This window comes from Scomber japonicus, chromosome 12, assembly GCF_027409825.1.
Source record: "Scomber japonicus isolate fScoJap1 chromosome 12, fScoJap1.pri, whole genome shotgun sequence".
Classification (NCBI taxonomy): Eukaryota; Metazoa; Chordata; class Actinopteri; order Scombriformes; family Scombridae; genus Scomber; species Scomber japonicus.
Genome location: NC_070589.1, coordinates 21,093,129 through 21,115,241, shown reverse-complemented (window position 1 = coordinate 21,115,241; position 22,113 = coordinate 21,093,129). Strand labels below are relative to the sequence as shown.

The following is a 22,113-nucleotide window of genomic DNA, read 5'->3' as shown; positions in this document are numbered from 1 at the left end:
TTTTCCCATGTCAGAGGTGAAGGATTATGCCTGGCATAGGAATTTAGTCTTCAAATGAAGGACTTTATGAGCAGAATCTCAACAATTCCTGGGCAGAATGTGAGCATTGGCTTGTGCTATGCACTTGTTTTAGTGTGTTTGAATCAGGATGTGTGCGTGAATCAGTTTCAGTGAGTTGCCATGCTATTCCTCAGCAGTGGGACGGTGGATGCAACCCCAAGGAATACAACTAGCCAACAGCAGCAGGGGAAAACTGTTTATCATATCTCTGTAATTCTAAAAGAAACACAGGGAGATGCACCAGAGTCAGAGCTAGGTATGGGCCGGGTCACCCACACCCTTGTGGACAATTGCCAGCCAGGAGGAGAGACAATTAGTGTAATGCCAATGGAGAACAGCCCGAGGCTGGGCAGGGCACGACAGGACCTTGACAGGTGGCCCTCCCTGAGCTGTTCAAGCAGAGCTGGGAGGCAAAGAGATGAGGTAGTAGTGGAGGAGAATGAGGAGGAGTTGGAGGAGGTGGAAAAAATGAAGACTGACAGGTTTCTGAAACAACTTACTAACTCAAACAAATCCTCACAGCAACACAGAGACGTGGCAGAGGTAGCTGCTCAGACAGACACTCAAGAGAAACACATTCGGAGCACAACATTATGTTCTGTCAACGTCCATGCTAGAGGACTTGTCTTTGGGCATCATGGCACTGTTGCGGGACATAGTTCTCTACCCCGGGCTGTGTTGCGCAGGCCGCATCTGGATGAAGCCTCACTCGGCAGGAGAACGGTGAGCATGTATGGGGACCCAATCAGGCAGCAAAAAGATTATCAACCCGTACGGCTTCGGAGGCCCAGGAGTGTGTGCATGCTGGCAGGCCTTGGCCCAGTCCAGACAGTGACCCAGAACGAGCACCCCTCAAGACTGGAAGGCATTTCAGAGAGCAGCCAGCAGTACAGGAGCAGGAAGGCTGAGTTGAGGGCTGTGGATGGCCTCAGTCATGTTGTTGCTCAGCGGCCTTCAGTCCTCACAGAGGTGACCCCAAGGATCCGCCAGAGAAGCTGGAAGCCCAGGCCTGTCAGTATGACAGTATTGGAGCTAAGGAAGAGGGGCTCTGATGATGAGATAGACAGCCAGAGGAGCTGTAACCACATAGGGAGCGATGGAGGAAGCTCTCTCAAAGGGAGTTTCCGTTGGAGGCTGTTTGGCAAAGCACCTCAAGATAAGAACAAGGAGAGGGAGGACATTAAATCTTCTCCCAAATTTGGTAAATCGGAGGCTCCAAAAGGCACACTCAGCTCATTGAGACGGAGCCTCAGTCTGCGCATCAGAAGGACTCGGCCACGGGACAAAGTTACCGTAGGGTCTGAGGGAGAGTCAAAGGACTGCTCTCGAACTAAAAACTCTGCTGAGGAGACAACAATGCCTCCACAGCCTTTTTCATACCTCACAGGAAGAGTGCTTCCAACTTCCAGTGAACAAATGGAGGATGGGGGCATGCAGTACATTCAGTACCACAGCAGAGGAAAGGTTAAGGTCATGGAGGTACCCCTTTGTCCAACAAAACTGTCTAAACCAGTTCAGGAAGAACCAAGCATATGGCAGCTCATAGCCAACCGTTTCAGGAGGAAAGAGCAGCCATGCAGTAGCAAATGTGAATCCCAGCAGTCCGAGTGCAAAGACACTGGCCAATATCCCCTGGACAGGAATAATAAGTCACAGCCAGTCTCCATAGAGACTCTTGCAGACACTGAGTCCCATAAAGGTCAAGGTAAGACCTACAAGATTGCTGAATTTATTTCTGAGCTCAGCTTTCCATTTGCAGCCCCTCATTCACTGCATAGAATGTTTCAGCTCAAGAGAAAGTCGGAAGTGCACTTTTTTTCTTTTATTTTAGAAGGACGGGCAAATGAAAAACACATGGGGAATTGTGAGTTTGGATGGCATTCAAAAACGTCTGGTTCCAGAGAGTCCTTGTGGAATTTCTATTTTGGGGAATTTATTTCTCCAGTGTTTTTCATGTGTGAACAGCCTGTTTGTACTTACACTTTTACTTACACAATTACTTTGCCTTACATAAGATTTTTCAAGTTCAGTAAATGAATAGGTAAGTAAAGTGAACTCAAATCACCAGTTACTGATAAGACAACATCATAATGACTTGTTTTACAGTGGTGCAACTGTACTTGTGTCCCACTTCTGTTTCTGTGTTACCCAGACACAGGACATGGGAGTGTTGATAATGCTGTCTGTTGGCCTTTCAGAGACACAGCTTAAAGCAGCAGCATTAGAGTAGTTAGTGGCTGTAATGGGGATGCTTTTGTCAGCGTAGCAGGGCTAAATTAAGAGGGCTTACATGTTATAATGATGGGGAGAAGAGAAGACGACTTAAGCACTGTGTTTAAAGGTTAACTCTGACAGTTGAGTATGTTTGTCCAGTTTCCTGAAAGAGCAGTCAGGGAGGAACAAATATTTGTAACGATCCAAATTAATAGCTGATTTGCTATGTTTTTAGCGTCAAGCTGCAGTCTTACACATTCACATGAAGAACTAATTAGTCACCTGTGACAACTCAATGACTTGTACTAATGTTTAGTTGCTCAGTATTCACCCTCATTAAGCCAACCTTTGAACCAGCAAAGGAGAGTCCTGAGGTTGGCTTTGTTGATATTCCAGTCTATTTGTAATCTCTGTGTTACCAAGGATACTTTGTTGTGAGGAGTCAAGTGGTAATTGTCCATTTATTCCACTGTAGAGTCAAGTCAGTCAGGCATTAGGAATGTAGGTGTGCCGATCAGCCTCAGAAGTTAAGTGTTCAATGCCCTGGGCGGGACTCAATGCCTGTTGCTACCTGCCTAAGTCCTTGCTCCTAAATTAAATCCAGAAAGTTGAAGCCCAGTCCTCCTACAACTAAACACACATACACATGTGCACACTATTCTGTTAAAGTGCTTCCTGGTGATAACTTTAAAATCTTGTTTTAAATCAGCCACTGCCTTGTCAGAAAGGTTTGGGGGAACGGTGGTAAGAGGGTGAGGGGGTTGAGGTGTGCAGACTGTGTCCCCACCCCCACCTGTGGGTGAACAAAGCCACTCTGTTGTACCCGTGGATGCATGAGTGATCAGTGAACCGTGTGCTGAGATGGGGGCTCTCTGGGGGGCTTTGGGTTAGAGGAGGGTGGCTGGGCTGAGGCCTAGGTTGCCTATGGTGCATTTATCTAGTGAAGGTTGTAATACTAGGAATGGGACTGTATATAGAACATGTAATAAATCTCAGTATGAGGTATCACTGGGATCCAGCAGATGGAAAAGTGCTCACTGATGCGTTTTTATTCTGACTAGTCTTGACTTGCCATTACCCATTGAGAATTTCAAGAAAATCTCCTGTGTGTTTGATTCATTCTTCTTTATCTTGAATCTGACATGAAATGTATTCATGAAGATGGTTTTGCCCCTTTTTGCCGTCTCTTTTGATATCACTTCCGATGAATTCGTCTATTTCTATAAACTGTACCTTGCTGTTGAAATCAGCTAGTCCACTTAAGAAATGTTCAAAGATTGAAAATTAATGCACTTGCTATCTTGCAATGGTTTGGTAAACCAAACTCCCAGCAGGTAATTACGTTCAAGACAAATATACACCTTCAAGGGAATTGGGACGAACAGCAACACTGTGATGATGCCCTCTCATCTCCTGCAGGAGAATTGAGGAGACTTAGAGATACTGAGAAATCATTGAGTGATACACAATCTGTGCACGAACAGAAAGAAATCTGTTAATAATGAATGTAACTCATATTTGAGCATCTGCCACTGCAAATCTGAGCTAGGGTACATTTTGTTCCTCAGGATTGTGGTTCAATAGGTGAGTAGCTTCCTGCTGTTCTAGAAACACCAAGAAGTACTGTTGTTTGAGTGGGGGCCTGCATTTTGTATGTCTGTCATCACTTTGTATGCAGTTTTCTCTTCAATTCGCGGTTCATTATTTTCATCAGTTTGCCCCATTCCAATGTTTTATGCCAACTGGAAAGACATGTTAAATCTGACACTATTCTTCCCACAACTCTGCAAATTGAGCCAATCAACTTGGGCATTGTACTGCAAGACCTTTTGAAAACCCAATTTGCAAATCTCATGTCAAATGAGAATCCTGTTTGAACCAGGATGTCCCATTTATTTTCATGGAAGTGATCAATGTCTGTCTGCAGACAACACAAGGCTTAAAGAGCTTTAAGTAGGCCAGGCCATCCAGACTGCATTAGACTGGCATCGCATAAAGATTTTTACCTTGTTCTCTGCTGATTGTGTTTGTCACTTGCCTCCTTTGATAACAGTTTGGTGTTTGGGAGCCCAGCGGAACAGAGATAAGAGCTCTAACTGGGTTGCTCATTCTGTAAATGGCTTTTGAGAGCAGCATACAAAGCCCTATGCTACAGGACCATTTTGTCAAGACGTGCATGATAAAAGTAGTCAGACAAGGAATGTGGGTTGGTCATGAGGTTTGCAAATGAAGGAAGCAGAAATACTAATTGCTAGCTAAATTCTCACCCTGTAATTTATGACAGTGGGAAAGCATGGTTGGAAAGTCAGTCAGAGAGCTATAGTGGAAATTTAGACCTCAAGGTTGTGCTCTCTCATTCCAAAAACCACTGCACATTCACTACACGTAGAAAGGCGCGCATGCACACGCACACAAACAACTCCATGCACAAGGTTTCTGCTCACATTGCTTTTTCTTTTCTCGTGAAATGGAATAAGTGGGGGGCGATTGTGCTTCGCTACCCTCAGACAGAATGGTCATTTTTATCTGAGTAGACATGAGCAGTGAAGTGAAAAACCTGACAAACAAGCTGGCAACACAGTTTCCCTCTCTGAGACAAAGACACTGGTGTCCTCTCAAAGCATCACAAATGCTGGGGCTTTCTGTTTCCATAGGCATTCTGGGACACAGTAATATGGGGACGCTCATACTTAAAGAATGACGTAACATGGGGCACATGGATTCAATTAGGCTTTTTTCTTTCGTGGGCGACCAAAGTGGTTCTACTGGTTTTGCTCCAAGGATGGCAAAAGTAGGACATCTTCCTCTGTGTTAAGATTTGTTATGGGTGTGTTTGTGAGGGAAAATAGCAGATCATTTTCTACAAAGACTTTAATGGGTGTTTGCTTCTGTCCAATTTTTTGTAAAAGTTCCCGATTTCCTCTACCTCTCCTTTCCTGTGTTTTTATATCCTTGAAAGCGTAAGTGGTGTTATTATGGTCAGTAATAAGAGAATGGGCTGTTCCGGAGATGCAGGGACCAACAACTCCATCTCTGTGTTGTATGGTTATCTATATGGGTTGGCTTTGTTTGAATGTATTGCTCTTTGAAAGTATGACAATCAGTATGTCTCTCTGTCTGGCTGCTTTATTCAGTTTATTCTTAGATTTCTCTATTCAGTGACTCTGTGTAGGTTTTATGACAGTAGGTGTGACAGTAGGTGTTTTTAAACTGGAATTACTAGTTGTGACCTTTTTATCAACCATCCCATTAGCTGGAAAAAACTATAATGTAAATAAAAATAATGTAATAGAAATATAAAGGACAGAAAATGCATTTGGAAATAGTAGGACTGCACAAAACAACAGGAAATCTAATAAATTGAGGTAATAGCTTTATCTGATATTGACTCAGAGAGCTGTTAGCTGCATTCAGTTTCCTGCACTTAAAACAAAAAAAAAACAACAGAATCATATGGGTGTCTTCGTTCGTGTTCTGACATGTCAAACCCACACTGAGAGGGCTTAAATGAGGCGTGCTGTTTAAACCTACTCTGCTCCACACAATGCACGGTGAAAAGCCTCTGTGTTAGGGATGTACTCTCCTCTCCCACAACAAGTGAGATATTCAGAGCAGCACGAGGCTGATTGTAAAAAGAGGTCAGAAATAAGTAAACATTGAGGTTTTATTTTTATACCTTAATTGTAGTAAGTAAAGAGATTTTTGGCAAAGGTCTTTTTTTTTTGAAGAAAAAATAGAAAAATGTGTTCTTTAGTGACGGTGGATGGTTGCCTCAGTGTTTATACTGTCATTCTTTTCATATTAGCATTGCCCGGGCACGGAGGGAAACCACTATTACTGCAACAAACGGGCTTACTGTAATGACGGCTCCCTGTTTTTTATGTTAACGCTTTAATTGTTATGTTTTAGACGTGGGGAGGGAGTAGGGGGTTTCACCTGGTATTATGCATCTTGTTGCCCGGAGACATGGAGTCTCCTGTACTGGTGGTGATAAACATCTTCTTGGGGGATTTAGATGGTGAGAAAGCCATGACTCAAAGCAAAGTAAATTTTATTTATGTAGTGCCAAATCACAACAGAAGTTATCTCCGTGTACTTTTCACATAGAGTGAGTCTAGACCGTACTCTTTAATTTACAGACCCAACACTTGCCCGTGAGCAACCACTTGGTGGCAAGTAAAAGCAGGAAGGTGGTCTTTGTTCTAAATGTTGTTATGACACATACTTTTGTACATCTCTGTGGGAAACAGACACAGCTTATGCCATTTCTGTTTAACTGTCAGAGTTTTGTGTTGTTCCTTTTTAGTGCTCTTTCCCCTCCCCCCTTTTTCAAAGTGTGATTATCTAGTCAAAACTCTCCAAATGTCACTGGAAAACCAAATAAGCTGAATCAAGCCTGATAAGGGTTGTCTTTCAAAATGGATTAGCCTAATCCCCCTCACATATTGCACTGCATTGAAACCTTTATATTGAAATAGTCTGTGTAGAATGTACTCATTGTAGGTGTTTCACAAGTTTAAAAACCACTGAGCTGTCTTTTGTTTACATATATACAGATGCTTAAACATAACTGGACATGACACAATTAGTCATGTAGATTGAGAAATCATTACTGTCTGGTTGTTTCGTCTCTGAATGTGTTTTACAGCTGTTTGTTATTGATTAATGTTCTTATTAATTTTTTAAAATGTATCTAAAATGTCAGAAAATAATAAAAAATGCCCATCCCAATAGCCAAAGTTTACTTTCATAAAAAGCTAAGAATGACAGCCAATATTAATATTTCAAACTGGTCCTTGTACCCCCCAAAATTAGTTTAATTTTCTGTTGATTTCAGTATTGGTGTACTGATGTGTTTGGCTGTTTTTTCTGATCATACCTATCAAATCCTCTTTGAAAATAAGGAATAGAAAAAGAACAGAATAAAAATATCTGATACTTACTCTATAATAATAACTGTAGAAGATATGGCACAAATACAATGTCAAAGGTCACCAGTTTGAAAGGTCATATCATCCAGTTAGTATAGCTCTGAGACAAAATCCCACTGATTAATCCTAAAGTTTTGTGTTTAAGCAATAAGAGATGAGGGGAAAACAAGTTGACCCAGCACTGAGCATGTTTCTTTTTTAAAAACTATAACAGTTTGTTATGGGTGCATTTTTGAGAAGGAGTCTATCATATGATTTCCTAAAAGATTTTCCCAGAGTCCAAATGTAATAAATGCCTGACTTGACTGTAAATACGCCTTGTCATATCTATATGACAGGTGCAGTATTCATCATAAAACCTGTTGCACACACTATAAATAGTCTAAAAAAAGCTTTTTTTTTAACAGCTTCAAAATTGCTTTGCCATTATCCAATGGAAAACACTGTTATTGCCATATGACCTGAGGCTGGGGTCAAAAGACCTATAAACAGATGGTTTACCTTTCACTGCTGTTTGACTCAATATTTTTTTTTGTATTTTCAGACTCTTTCGTCAACAGCCAGGAATGGACATTGAGTCGGTCAGTGCCAGAGCTGAAAGTGGTGAGTAACTTCCTAAAATCCCTCACAGCCCCTCTGTCGACTCACCCTCAGAGGTCTCATCTTACTGATAGATTTAAATGTCTGTGGGAATGCATGTTCTGTTCATGTAACACTGGTCTTGCATTTTACATGAGAGGGAACAGTTGAGAAATTGGCTGGACTTTTCCCTGGCAAGTAGTGGGTGATTTTTAATGAGATGCGTTGGCATGGAGATGCAGGGTGGCTTGCAGCAGGACGCGAGATGAGTGACAGTTTTGGGCTAGACTAGTGACACATCCTGGGTCTGATCCCACCCGCCAGTGAAGCGCACACAGCCACTGCCAAATGCACAACTAACATCCTCACATGATTTAATGCCTTAAAGACTAGCAGCCTTGAAAACTGCACTCCGCCTTTCTGCCAGTTGATGTAATATTTCCGTGTTAGGTGCATTCATTGTTGCAGCACCTTGCAAAAGAGAAAACTTCAATGAAACAGAGAGAGGGGGGAATTCACAAGGAGCTCAAAGACAAACTTACTTTTTTTTTTTCTTCAAACACATTTAAATGCGTCTGTTTCTTTTTATGTTTCTAAGGTGTTAATTGGCAGCTTCCACACAGGGGTTTGTTAAATGGACCTGGACAGAATTAAGTATCGGAAAAGAGCCAACATTTCTTTCGAAACCCTCAAATAGCTGCTGCTCAGAGAGATGATCATACTGAAAAGATGCTGGTCATATATTTTAGACTATTTTTAATATGATAGTCTTCTCATGTTATGATAACAAAATGTTGGAAGTGGGGTCAAAGCTGCAGATTAGTTAAAATGATGATCATAAAAGCATGAGAGAAGCTCTAAAACATCTGCTACACTGAGCTTCAACATGGTATTGTAGTTTCGTGACAGCAACTTAACTGTGGTCAAACCTTGTTTTATTACCATCTTTTGATCATCAAATCCACGCTCTTTAAAACGCCGAGATCAAATCTAAACATCTATAAAGAAAAGAAAAGCGCTGTACTGGAATAGTGCTGATACAGCATTTTGATTTCAGTGAAGGCTATATACCAGCAGGTCACAAAGTCTAATAGTTAAAACAGCGGGAACACTGATGCTGTGGTGCATTCAAAGTCAGATTTTGTTGACTCATTGCTTTCAGACCACACGGCCCACAGCTTTTGTTAACTTTAAGCTTATTCATAGTTTATTCTGTACCTCATGGTATATACTTCAATTACAGAGAGGATAGGCTTGAAAAGGCCTGAAACAGATATTTGCTTTTGCGCCCAAAACTTCCTTATAATTAGAACCATACCTGACTTTAACACCCACTAATGATCTGAAGAAGAGGAGGGCTATGGTGGGCAGAGGAGGAGGAGGAGAGGGAGGAGATGAGGCATGTTGCAAGCCTTTGTTCTTCCCAGACATGCTGGCATCATCAGCCCACCCTCCACCATGCATCACCCTTAAGGCGCTGTAGTTAGGTCTGGTCTAGACACCAGGGAGAGGAAGCGGGGGAAAGATAGCAACCAAACCGGTGTATGCTAACTGACTTTCTTCATAATGATTCAACATCACACGGCCTGCATAAAGAGCCAAACTGTGGCTTTCAGTGAACTTTCCATTACTGCCCACTGTTCTCTGAGCTCACCATAAGATTAAGGATATATTTTTTGACCTTCCAGGCATTCATTGGATTCACTTCATGCCGGTATGGAATAAAAATCTACTTGCAGATAGTTAAGCAATCCATCACAGTGAAAACTGAATCCAATTGATGTTTTTGTTCAAGTTTACTTTGTAATTTAGAGCTCAACATTTTTATTAAGTTTGTTATTCAAAGAACTGTTACTAAGACATGTACTGAGAGGGACATTTTACAGTTGAAAAATACATTTCACAGATTTTTTCTTTTCCAAAATACCCCCAAAATATTAAAAATACTTCTGCTTCTTTGTACAGCAATGTCTTACTCAGACTATACTCAGCTAATATCAGCTGATTCATCAGTTGGTATCAGATGCTGTGAAACATGTTGATTTGACCAAGATTTGAGAGTTGACAGACAAACAGCACATACTGTTTTTTTATTTTCCCTATAACACACTGTGGCTCTTAATGCATTTTCTTTTTATTGGCAGTAATGTAAATACAACTTATAGATAATAGGCTTAAATCTATACAAAACCACTATGATTTTAATTTTAAGTCAAATCCGCTTTAACGTTTTTTTGTAATTATGGTCCTTTAAATCAACATATGCTTGTGGTTTGTCATGTTATGCTTATCATTATGTTTCTGGTCTTGCAGGGCATTGTGGGAAATCTGTCCAGTGGCAAGTCAGCCTTGGTCCACCGGTACTTGACAGGCACATATGTGCAGGAGGAGTCTCCTGAAGGTAAGAGCACTGCAGGTCTGCTGTTGGAGGTGTGTGTCAGGAGGTGATTATGACCACCAAAGATGCTGAAACACGAAGGTTTAGACTCATGCAGCGTGTTTCCTGTGGCTCTCTTGGCCTTAATGTCACACTGCTAATTCATCTCACAACTCGGCCTATAAAAGAGATGTTTTCTAATGGGTGAATACCTTGTACTTGTACTCAAAATGCTTGTTGACAGTACATTTCAAGGGTTTGGTGAGTCAAATTATGAAGTGTCCTGCAGTGTGGTGCCTCAGTTTTCTTCTGTTTTACACAAGAACAATGTTTGGCTCTGAATGCTACTCTGTACAAAGGATATTCATATTAGGAAAGGTGTATAAGGAGATTTTCATGAAGCATGGTGCTGGTTTGCCTCATGAGAGTATTTTTTCTAATTAGTTCAAATTAGTTTAAAATGCTGTGCTTTCGGATGCGACGATCAATAATTGGCTCGGTTCTGTTTATAAACTCCTTTTTTAGTCCTTTGCCAATGCAGCGAGATAATGATAGAGTGTAACATTTCCAGTAAATTATGTCTGTAAAGATTACTCATTGTTAAAATTTACCCCATTAAACCCCATCATTTCCCTGGGACTGTAAATTAAAGTTGTTTTATTATCGCAACCATAAACCTGGATTTCCTGATGGCGTATGAGCTAGTTATAACATTTAGGAGGTCCTGCCATCCTGTTTGATTCACTGAGGTTAGAAAATTAGATTTTCTTGAATATATCAGCAAGATCATAATGAGAATGCCCCCTTCTGGCCTGAATAGTAAGTCCTCCTCTCAGAAATCCACAAAGATGTAGGCAAACCCAGAGTTTACTGATGATCTTTGAGGGGTTTGCAGTGTTTCATTTTAGTGTAATTATAGTGAGGATGAGACATGAAGCACATAATCAGTTTCTGGCATTTTGCTTCACTAAGGGAGAAAAATCCTCATAGCTTAATTAGTCCTTGAGAAATCAATGGTGGAAAATAGTGGAGAAAACGAAAGAGCATTGCTGTCGTAATCAAGGAAATCTGTCTGCTTGGATGTCCATGCTTGTCTCTTTACATTTCTGCTAGTTGCTGTGACACAACATACCTGTCTCGTGATTAGCAGCTGCTTGAGCTCTGAAGGGTTTTTTTTTTCATGTAGTTTTAACACTGGCGTTGTTCCAGATTAGGAAAAAGTATTTACATTGCAGAAGCCCAGCAAAGGAAGGTTCAGCAGTGACTGTTCCTGGGCTTTTGCTATGATATCAGGAAAAAAAAGGTACTGGGGTGTGTTGCCATAGCAACACCCGAAGGAGCTCCGTTGGATTGTGGCGTTGTGTCAAGGTCTAAGCCTCCGTGTAAGCAGAGTATGCTTACTGCGTGTTAACCATGCCTACCAACTTAACCGTCTCTCTGTAGGCTGTCTGCAAGGTTATTAGTCACCTCTTTTTAATGTGTGGTTGAGCAACAAATTTAAATAATTCATAATTTGAAGAGTTTTGTGTAGAGTATGGTCTGCCTAATTTATTCACAGGTTTTTTCTTCTTTATTTGGATGCATTGTATTGGCTCAGCTCTAAATAAAGACATCAGCATCCTGGATGATTATGTAACTGAAATGTTGACTTCAAATTCCATCCATGTTTTCACCCGAGCCGTATGCTTTCATTGCAGATACTCATTTCAGAGACTCTCTCCATAATCTGTTTTGGCATATGAAGGTGCAGCCAGGGTTCATACAAACTCTGTATTCTGACAAATCTTTTGCTTTCTGTGTTGTTTTGATTCAGTCTTCCTCACTGTGTAATGAGATCCTCCTCATCTTTTTCCCCCCTTTTTAAACAAGATTCGGAGTCATAGAGACACATAGTTTCTGAGTCCTTTGTTTTAATCTCTAAAGCTCTGTGACTTCAGTAAGAAGAAAAAAAGCTGGCTGGTGGTACGTGAATCTCTGTTACACAACCAGCATCCAGCAGGGCTTGAGAGCCTGTGCAAAAGGCTGGAGAATCCCCTATTTGCCAAACGGGCTAAAGTGGATTTAACAGGGTAGAAGTGTGGCTCAAGTGGATATGTATTGCTTGCTGAGACAGGAATACTGTCCACCTATTAAAAATTACAGGCCCTGACTACTCTATGGGCCTTACAACTCCTGAGATCTATGGTTCTTAATGTGCTCATTTTAACAGCATGATCTCCAACACTCTACCTTAAAACATGACATAAGATGTAAGACCTTGGCTAACATAATGAAAAAAATCTGATAATGGTAAAATGTGCACTTTTTTCTGCTTTAACATATGCTGTCTCCAGCATAATTTCCTGATCATTCTTAGACCTTTTTAAGATTGTGCATTATTCAATTTTGTCAAAATTGCTTTCAGCATATTTCCGCATTCATAAGGCAGTGTTTTCACACTCAGGGACATCCTTAGCCTCACAACTTTCTCATTTGAATGTTTTTAATCTCCACAGGATCACAAACCATTCAAATGATATGCAAAATCTAATTTACTGTATGTTTCTACCATTGGTCTTTTCTTTATCTGCAGCCAGCTTCGCTAGCGGCAAGGAATATGCATATGTATTTGAGAAGAAGTGAGGAAAAGGGAAAAATATCAAGGCTGCATGGGGGTTTTAGTGTTAGCTCTGCACTGCTGTCCTGTGGACATGGTGTGACATGAAGCACTCCAGTTCAGACAGATTTTTTTTTTCTTTAGATGTTATCCCCCCTTCCTTCCTTCCTTCCTTCCTTCCTTCCTTCCTTCTCTTTTATTTTTGTTGGTCCGTTTTTCTTTTTCTTATTCTCTTACCATTTCATTGAAAACGGTTGACCACACTGCTCATGCAGTGAAGTGATGGAGACTGAACATGCGGCCACATAATGTTGGGGAGGGGAAAGTTGAGCTTTTCCAGGACTTGTGCAGTGACAGTGGGGCTGAACTGGTTGCCTTAGCAGCTGTGCATTAGACACGCTAAATGGCAATTTCTCGCCCACATAATTGGCTCCAGATAGACCTGGTTTCCTGTCGGCATATGATTGTAACAGCAACACATTCAGGAGATCTAAATTGAGAAAGTGCACTTAAAATCGTACACATCTCACCAAACTTTTATGAGCCTTGTCAAGCTGCGTTTTGATATTGAATTTGGTTTATCTGGTGCATCCACATCGTTTTTATGCTTAATGGGTGTGAAACGTGTCTGTCAGTGCCAGTGAATCCCTTGGCGGTTTCTAATTATGTCCTAAAAAGATAGTTATACAGTATCATCTTGTACCAGCACTGGCCCAGACTGAACATTCTTTCAGAATGACCTTGAAATTAACTTTTGGAACAAATGTCTTCTTCTCAGGTGGACGGTTCAAGAAAGAAATAGTTGTGGATGGACAGAGCTACCTTCTTCTGATCAGAGATGAAGGAGGGCCTCCAGAATTGCAGGTAAGATTATCGATCCTTAAAAACATACAGTATCTTTTGTCTCTAAATGTCTCTTAACTTTTCAAACTGCAGACAGGAACTGTTTAGAGACAGGCCATTACTTGCAGCAGTGTGAGAGCACTCTGTGGTTGTTCTACCAAAAGCACTTAAAGGGGAGTGACAGATCAATGAGCGAGCACGGCCAAAATCATTTTTGTGGTTAGAGGGACAACGCAGCACTTAATCGTCTTATTAGTGTATAAAATATAAAGAATAATGGAGCCACTGTTTCATCCAAAGTGGACTTTGCTAAGTCTCCTTAAGAGAAAAAGCTATTGATATTCTGCTGACACTATCTTATACTTTTTCACAGGGGGTATATTTAGGAAATGCTTCCTTAATCTAGCCCTCATGTAATGACAGAGCAGCCATCAGACTCTTAACCTCAGTTATGAGGATGTTGTGTCTTGTCCCTCATTAAAATGTTTTACTGGACTTAAATAGGCTTTGCATTTGGTGTTTGTTTTTTTGGATATATCAGCCAGCCTAGGGTTTATGAAGTTGAAGAGTCAAGCATAACATTCACTTTTACAGTATTTCACAGAGTCTCAAACATCCTGCTTTGCTAGATATAAGTCACTAGGTCGAAATATAGGCATTGTCGAAACACCCAGTGGTAGAAGAAGTACACAAATCCATGCAGGACTGAAAAAGAAGAAATAAAATAAAAAACAAAATTTAAAAGTGCAGAAGCATTATCAGCAAAATGTGCCTGGAGTATAAGGTATAAGTGTAAAGGTTCTCTTTATGGTGTTTCTGTAATATTATGTATTATATTACTGGATTCATTCATGCATTTACATGTCAGCAGCATTTTCATGTTGTACCTGGTGGAGGTGGAGCCACTTACTTTATACTGGTGGTTTAATCTGCACCAATGAATCAGGTTTTATTTGTTAATCATTTCAATTTTAATTTCTTATCATTCATTGGTTTGCACGATAAAAACATAATCTTAAAAATGTAATGATTTGACAAATACACAAAACCTGCTTTGCAAACACTGAAAAAGTGTCAGTGATGTTCTGATACTTTAATCTGAAATGATGCGTCCAGAGGATGCAACCTGTTTTTTCCCTAATAGTGCTACATTGTGAACAACACATTCATGTTGAAATCATAGAAATAAACAAAAGAAACCACACTGTTAACTAACCCTTTTCTCACTGACTGCACCTATATCTCTCAGCACAAAACAGGTTAGCAGTGTCATTTTCTGAAATGGAGCTAAAAAACGGAGGCTGGTAGTGAGTTGAGGCGACAAAATCCAAGATATACAGTTTGCACAGAAATATAGCTTAACGAGCTATGTAGCTTAAATAGCTTAAAGATAACATTGATGCCGAATTGACGAAGAAGAGTGTAACCTATTATGTCACATTTCTTAAAGGAAGTTTGGCGTAATATTATCCCCACAGTAGTAATTCAAACTGCTAATATGTATATTACTTAACATTAATCACCAATACAGAAACACCAGGTAACTGCTAAAGTATGATAAGGCTATCTGACGTTGACTGCTGTTAGTTATAGGTTTGATTAATGGTTTAATAATGTGTATTTTTATTGATTACTGATGGTGGCTGATCAGGCTAATTATCAGCTAATTATAATAAGTTATCTAAGGGCAGTATGCAGTAAATGGTTTTCCCTTTGTGTGCAAGACATAAACTACTTCCCTGATTAAACATGATGTGCTTGATGGTGTTATTAATGACTCCTGATGAAACTTGAAAGCTCAGTGTTCATGTTGCCCTTTAGCTTCCCTTTTTATGAGCACCATCAACAGGAAAAGCTAATATTTCTCTGTGTTATATGATCTCTTTCTTTCAGCTGCTATGTGTCTGCAGTGTATTTATAGATTTGGGATTTTATTTGTTTAATTTTCAATTAAAGATTCATACATTTTCAACATATATATGAATATACAGTAACCATAATTTAACCATCTACCATTAAACACAGGTTTATCACTACACTGTCCACTCAAATGGCCACCTGTGTGTCCCAGGGACTCACTACATTAAACCCTGTCAACACCACTGAAGGTGGCCTATACTACTTACGTTAATTGTGAAATACCATAAAAGATGTCTTATCCAATCTTTTGTCTTAGTAATTTAAGTACTCTTAAGTAATTTACAATACCCTTATTTACTTAGTAAAAAGGAAATATGTCAGATAAAATACATGGCAAGAATTGAGTGAATATAGAAATTCCAGTCTTTGAAAAGTTCTTAAATATGAAGTTATGTGTAATTTGTTGCTTAAAGGTGAATAGGTTTCATACGGGATTCAAAAGGATTCGGATTTAATTAGCAGATTCTATCAAACGCTGGCTCCACAGAGAGGCTTGCTTGTCATTCACAAGATTCATAGTTTCTGGTCACATACCGCATAAGCTCAGTGAGAATTTACCATGCAGTTTTATTAGCAGCTACTGATACCTGGCAAAGCAGAGCTCAGATTTACGCTTGCTTTACGCTCTGTGAGATCGGGGAATATAAATGAGTTCAGCTCAGTTGTCAGCTGCCTGTATAATTAGCGGCATAATTAAAGGCCTGCATTATGTTCCCACTCACAGGAGGCTGAGCAGAGTTGTGGCTTGGAGGCTTGATTTGCCATTCATTCCCTATGGGGGTCTGGGCGAGATGTGAAAGCTGAATGAAGAAGAGGGCAATATGGTGGAATAGTTATCACTTGATTGTCACTGTTAGTATTACTATGGGTTCTGCTTAGCCTCTTTGATAGAATGGATGCTGATTAGGATTGATTTCATCCACTCAAGGGAAACCTCTCTCCGCTGTTTGATTGTAAACTACACAGAGATTATGACTGTGTATGATGCGGCAAATACAAAGATTCCTAGATTATGATAGCAGTGGGAATAACAGCAAGAAAACTGATAAAGCTTCAGTTGTGGTGTTTAATCTTTCACTGTCAGTCCACCCAGTAGTGGTACCCTGCCATAGAGCAACATATTCAACTATACTATAGCTCAGAGCTGTACTATGGCTGTTGCTACACTGCCCCCTTCTGTCTGTATGTATGAACTTCAGTCAAAACACAGCCTGCAATACTTAACAAATCATTAGTGATGTCTGCAAGCCAATAACAACAATATTTGTTTCCTTGACGCATTACAAGAAAAAAAATGAAAACTCTTTTAAGGACATATGGAAATACTCTGGAAAAATAATGTGTGTTTGGTATGTTTTCCATAAAAAAGTTCAAATACAGGCACCTTGTTAAAAATTCAGAAATTCATATCTACTGCTTCTTTCTCATTTAAATAAATCAGAATATAATAATATGTTATATAATAACATTTTTAATTTAAAAAGTTTTATCAGTTGATACAAGATGTCCCAGTGTATGTGAATTTACACACTTGTGGGAGCCAACCTGCTTCAGCCTTGTTTTTATGTCAAAAATCATGCATGTAGTTTCACAGGAATTTACTTTACTTCACTGGATAATCTCTGCATGATTTACAGTTCAGAAAGCTCCTTATTTATCTGTTATTGATCCTTTATGTTTCCTCTCAGTTCAGCCCCTGTATGAAACAGGCTGTTTTAGCTCCTGTCTCTTTTAAGGCCTACTAATGACCCCACTGTGTTCTGATTAGATGCCACGAAAACAAGCTAAACAAGCAATAGTTGTAGGATTGACTTATTTTCTTGTTCTTTATTCAAAATGTCAACTTCTCAAATACATCTGTACATGCTCAAGCCGGAATCTGATCCAAAATATGCAAGTAACAAAGGCAACGGCGACAAAGGCTACACAACAGACGTTTGGACATGCACCGACAATCTGATGTCCTCAACATGCAAAACACATTTTTAGTAGAAGGGGACTTGAAGTTCCAGTATTTAGCTGCAGTGGAAGCAGTGTCTCTGAAGCGAATAATATCTGTTTTGTGAATGTTGTTCTTGCGTGATGATGAGGCAGCTTATGTTTCAATGTGCCACCTCTGCTTTGTCCTCAGTTTGCTGCTTGGGTGGATGCGGTGGTTTTCGTCTTTAGCCTGGAGGATGAGATCAGCTTCCAGACAGTCTACAATTACTTTCTGCGCCTATCCAGCTACAGAAACACAGCTGAGGTCCCAATGGTCCTCGTTGGAACACAAGGTGTTTGCCCTACATCTGATATAAAGTTTTGCCAAGAAATTGCTTCCTTCAGAGAGGAGCTACATACTCTTTACACAGGAAATACTATCTGATTAAAGGATAACTGGTGATATTCAATATTTTTTATTGCCTTTCATTACTTTGAACATCAGCACTGTAGTTTATCTTGAGTTGATCTCATATTGTTCAACCTACTGTCATAAATACTCACTAGCACACCAAATCTTCAACAAATACACTCTTTTTTTAACAATTAATTTAATAATGTTTGCTAAAAACTGTTCCAGGACATTTTTTTACCTTTTTTTCTCAATGAAACCATGTATTTATGAATATTTTTTAAAGAATAATGTCTTCAGTAGGTAAGTAAGTGAGCTTGGATCTCAGAACCACAGATGTGTTGGCTTTTTGTGAAATTTGCTGGCAATTAGGAAAACATAGAATATCACCAGCCTTGTACTTCAAGTGTAATGTTTGAGTAATATTTTTTTCTTACCCGGTTCTCTTAGATGCCATCAGTGCTGCCAACCCCAGAGTGATTGATGACTCGCGGGCCAGAAAGTTGTCAAATGACCTAAAGCGTTGCACATACTATGAGACCTGCTCTACCTATGGCCTGAACGTGGAGAGAGTCTTCCAGGACGGTGAGAAGGGTGTCAAAAATGAGCAGACATGGGTTAGACAGATGCACATTACATGTTACCTCCTCTGACACGTGATACACTTTTTCAGGGGTATTACAGTTTGAGAGGCAGTGCATGAGATAATTATTTTAAACTGTGTTCTTTCCTTCTGTGAGTCAGATTTGTTCAAATTAATCTGCCATACCAGCATCTTAACTGGTCATATTTAGAGATAAGCAATTTTTTAATGACTATTAAGCTTGTTTTTGAAAGATACGTTGACAGTTTCCTGGATTAAATGTCAAAAGTTGCAACTTTTAATGAGCAGTATTGCGTGACAACAGTGTAAGATGCAGGGTCTTTTCATTTGTTTTCCATTTCGAGTCAGATCTAACTGAGGTAAGTGCACAGCTATGAACCATTTCATGATGTGTCACTTTGTTAAAAATGAACACATTTTTTTTTTAATTTAATAATTATGATGCTAGGGAGTTTAATTGTAAAGTTCTTCATACAGTTGATGAGTTCCTGATAGAAACAAGCAACTGCCTGTGCATGCTTGAGTCACATAGAGGGGTATATATAGACATAGATATTAATCCTTATGCTGTGCTCTCAGTGGGTAAAATTAACAGACACACTTTAATTGATAATACAACAGGCATTCTGTATTAAATTAAGTTTTAATTATTGAGCGTAAAATCAGGATTATGACATAAAAATGTAGCGCTCTAAGCTAGGAACCAACTGAAATTTAGTTATATATAAATGGTGAAATACCCTTGCAATATCTCCTAAAAGCATGAACTATCTGAAAACTTTTTCTCTGAATCCATAATTGAAGTCAGGAAACTGTCATTTGGGAACTCGGCTGCTTCAACTCTGGCACATTATCCCCCTAAGGCTGCAGCTCCTTTGAAAGCCTGTCACCCTTTCACAAAACATCTGAATATGTAACACAACGTTCACTTTGCATTTCATTGACTGTTGATGCACAGGCATGTTGTCTTCCCTCCCTGCCTTAATTGCTTCCTGAAGCCCAATTTCAAATAATTAAAAGAGATGAAGGAGTGTTGGCTGTCTGGAGAACTTGCTCTGATATCACTCTTGCCTTCTTCCTGTATTTGCCATGCTGCAGCAGGCAGTCGGGCCTTCTGGTCCCAGCTGTCAGTGCAGCTTCAAATCATCTCTCTTCCCCCTCAGTGCTAATTCACGTCTCGCAGCCGTGATGTCCCCTCCCTTTCGCTCCACCCAGTCTCTCACTCAAGTGTGCCCTGAATTAAACGAGTTACACCAAGTGCATGGCAAATCAGGTTGTTCAGACGGTGTAACTGCTCTCATTTGGCCAACATCACACTATAGAGCTCAGAGAGTGACAGAAAAAGTATCATTTTGTATGATTACTTTCTTTAGTAATGGAGGTAGCTTGTTCGTTTCCCCTGGAGATATTTATAAGCCACCTTACAGTATGTTACTTAATAACTGACTGTAAAACAAATATCCTGAGGTGGTTTAGATAGTGTGTTCATATGGTTTTCTGTCTGGCTGGAATTAGCTGGACTGAAATAACTGAAATCTTTTTTCTTTGTTTGTAGCACATTTTTAAGACAACATTAACATTTCCCAACACTATGGAAGCCTTGTAAACTCAGCTGTGTGTGTGCGCATCCGCAGTGGTCATAAATGAAGGAAGTCCACTGCTGTGTAAACCATATATCATGTGTTCTGTTTGCTAATAAGAAAATTTTTAAAATCAAGTAGAGTGAAACATTTTTCACAGTGACATTGACACTCAGAAGAAAATCCTAGAGCCGTTAAAAGAAAATGTTCATGAATCAAAATAGCTGCCAGTTAATTTTCTGTTGACCAGCAGTTAATCGAATAATCGCTGCAGCCCTATTGGTTAACTTTGTAGCTGCTACAACATCTTGCATTCTCACTTTCGAGGTTTTACAAGCTGTCCACATTCACTCAACAAAGTGATTTTAATATTAGAATGGAGCAACATAACACGTGTGAATGGATTAGCAAACAATCTGTTCATGTCTCTTTGCCACTTTGTCCTCCAGTTGCCCAGAAGGTTGTGGCCATGAGGAAAAAGCAGCAGCTCTCTATTGGTCCGTGCAAATCTCTCCCTAATTCTCCCAGCCACTCATCAGTCCCCGCTGCATCCATCCCCTCTGTTCACATTAACCAGGTAAGATCAAAACCTTCACACTCTGTCAGTGTTTTACTTACCGATTATGTAACTCTAATTAAGAATACTGTGTGTAAAGAAGCTTCCACAGTCTCAACACACTCAGCTTACATAATAATTCCTACAAGTATCAGTGCAGAAAATACATACAAAGTCCATTATTATAAAGATTTTTAGTTATTTCTAAATTGACGTGCTTGCTCATTGTTTTTATTTTCTCCTCCTTTCTGACTACTTTCTATCTCTCTTTTTCTGTATTCCTCCCTCCCTTCTTCTGATTCTGTCGGTTCCTCTTAATCTCTCTCGCTCCCCAGGCGGCCAATGGTGGGGGTGCATTCAGCGACTACTCCTCCTCTGTTCCCTCCACCCCCAGCATAAGTCAGCGGGAGATGCGCATTGAGACCATTGCTGCCTCCAACACGCCCACGCCCATCCGCAAGCAGTCAAAGCGCCGCTCCAACATTTTCACAGTAAGTATGCGACAGCTGATGCAAAGCAACACCCACTCACACTACTAGAAGGCATGTTGCCAAGCTCACTTTATCCACCAGAGGGAGACAGGTAGCTCGAAATGCATCAAAGCCACCTCTCCTGCCTCCGATGCAGGCAAAGAAAGTGTCTTGCTCACACAGCACAATGGGCAAAGGGTGAAAAAGATTAAAACAGAAATTATATTAGATCCCCAAAATGCTCCCAAAAACCTTCTGTGAAAGCAAATATCAAAGATAAGCACTGTGGAAAAAACCTGAACTCATTTCATGTCGTTTTTTTTCCTAATTGGATGTAGTAAGTGCACATGGATTACGTTTCTCATCTCACCCATAACAAACTACGCCCTCTGCGCTGTCTAAATCTTTAACCTCCCTCCCCCCACCCCTCTTATTTTTACTAGATCCTTTCTTTGCAGTGACTTCCCTTATGGGAAGAGACGGCAGCAACACTAACGCCACTTCTCCTGCCCGACCAAGCTAAACTAAGAGTCTCAGCCAGCCTATGGCGTGTTCATATGCTGCTATTGCATGCCCCAACACCTCAACTTTAGATAGCCTTGCTCCAACTGCTCTCCCAGCTACTAAACATCTAGCTAGATAACTCCCCTGTCCTCACCCACTTAATGTTCTGGCCCAAATTTGGTCTCAACCACCAAGATCCCAACCCCTGCCTGCCTGCTCTCCCTCCCATGTCCTGTCATATTTTCCCTTTGCTCTAACCAATAGCATATGTGTGCACTAACCACTCTAATTTCCTTAGCTGTCCTAAGCTTGTCTTTTTACCTGTAGCCTCTGCCCTTTTCTTCTACCCAGCCTGCACCTCCTTTTTCTCCTCTCTCTTCCCTCCTACACCAGCCCTCTTTGCTGCTAAGCCTCTCCTAATCTTGCGTAGCCAGACCTCTGTCTCTTCGGGTTCAGGGAGGTCTGTCAAAATTCTGCCAAAAACTATGTTTTTATTCCATAACTTGACTGATATAATTCTACAGAGAGCTTGTTGGTGCTCAAAAAG

General features: G+C 40.3%; 1 protein-coding gene across 1 annotated transcript in view; it reads left to right on the top strand.

The window, feature by feature from the left end:
• Positions 1–528: 528 nt before the first annotated feature.
• agap3 (ArfGAP with GTPase domain, ankyrin repeat and PH domain 3) overlaps positions 529–22,113 on the top strand; it is a 67,420-nt gene continuing 45,835 nt past the window's right edge. Inside the window, exons 1-8 of the mRNA XM_053330737.1 lie at positions 529–1,765; positions 7,750–7,808; positions 10,098–10,185; positions 13,536–13,621; positions 17,652–17,793; positions 18,303–18,437; positions 20,486–20,613; positions 20,928–21,083. Of these exons, the coding sequence (XP_053186712.1) occupies positions 529–1,765; positions 7,750–7,808; positions 10,098–10,185; positions 13,536–13,621; positions 17,652–17,793; positions 18,303–18,437; positions 20,486–20,613; positions 20,928–21,083 (2,031 nt within the window). The remainder of the gene's footprint in view (positions 1,766–7,749; positions 7,809–10,097; positions 10,186–13,535; positions 13,622–17,651; positions 17,794–18,302; positions 18,438–20,485; positions 20,614–20,927; positions 21,084–22,113) is intronic.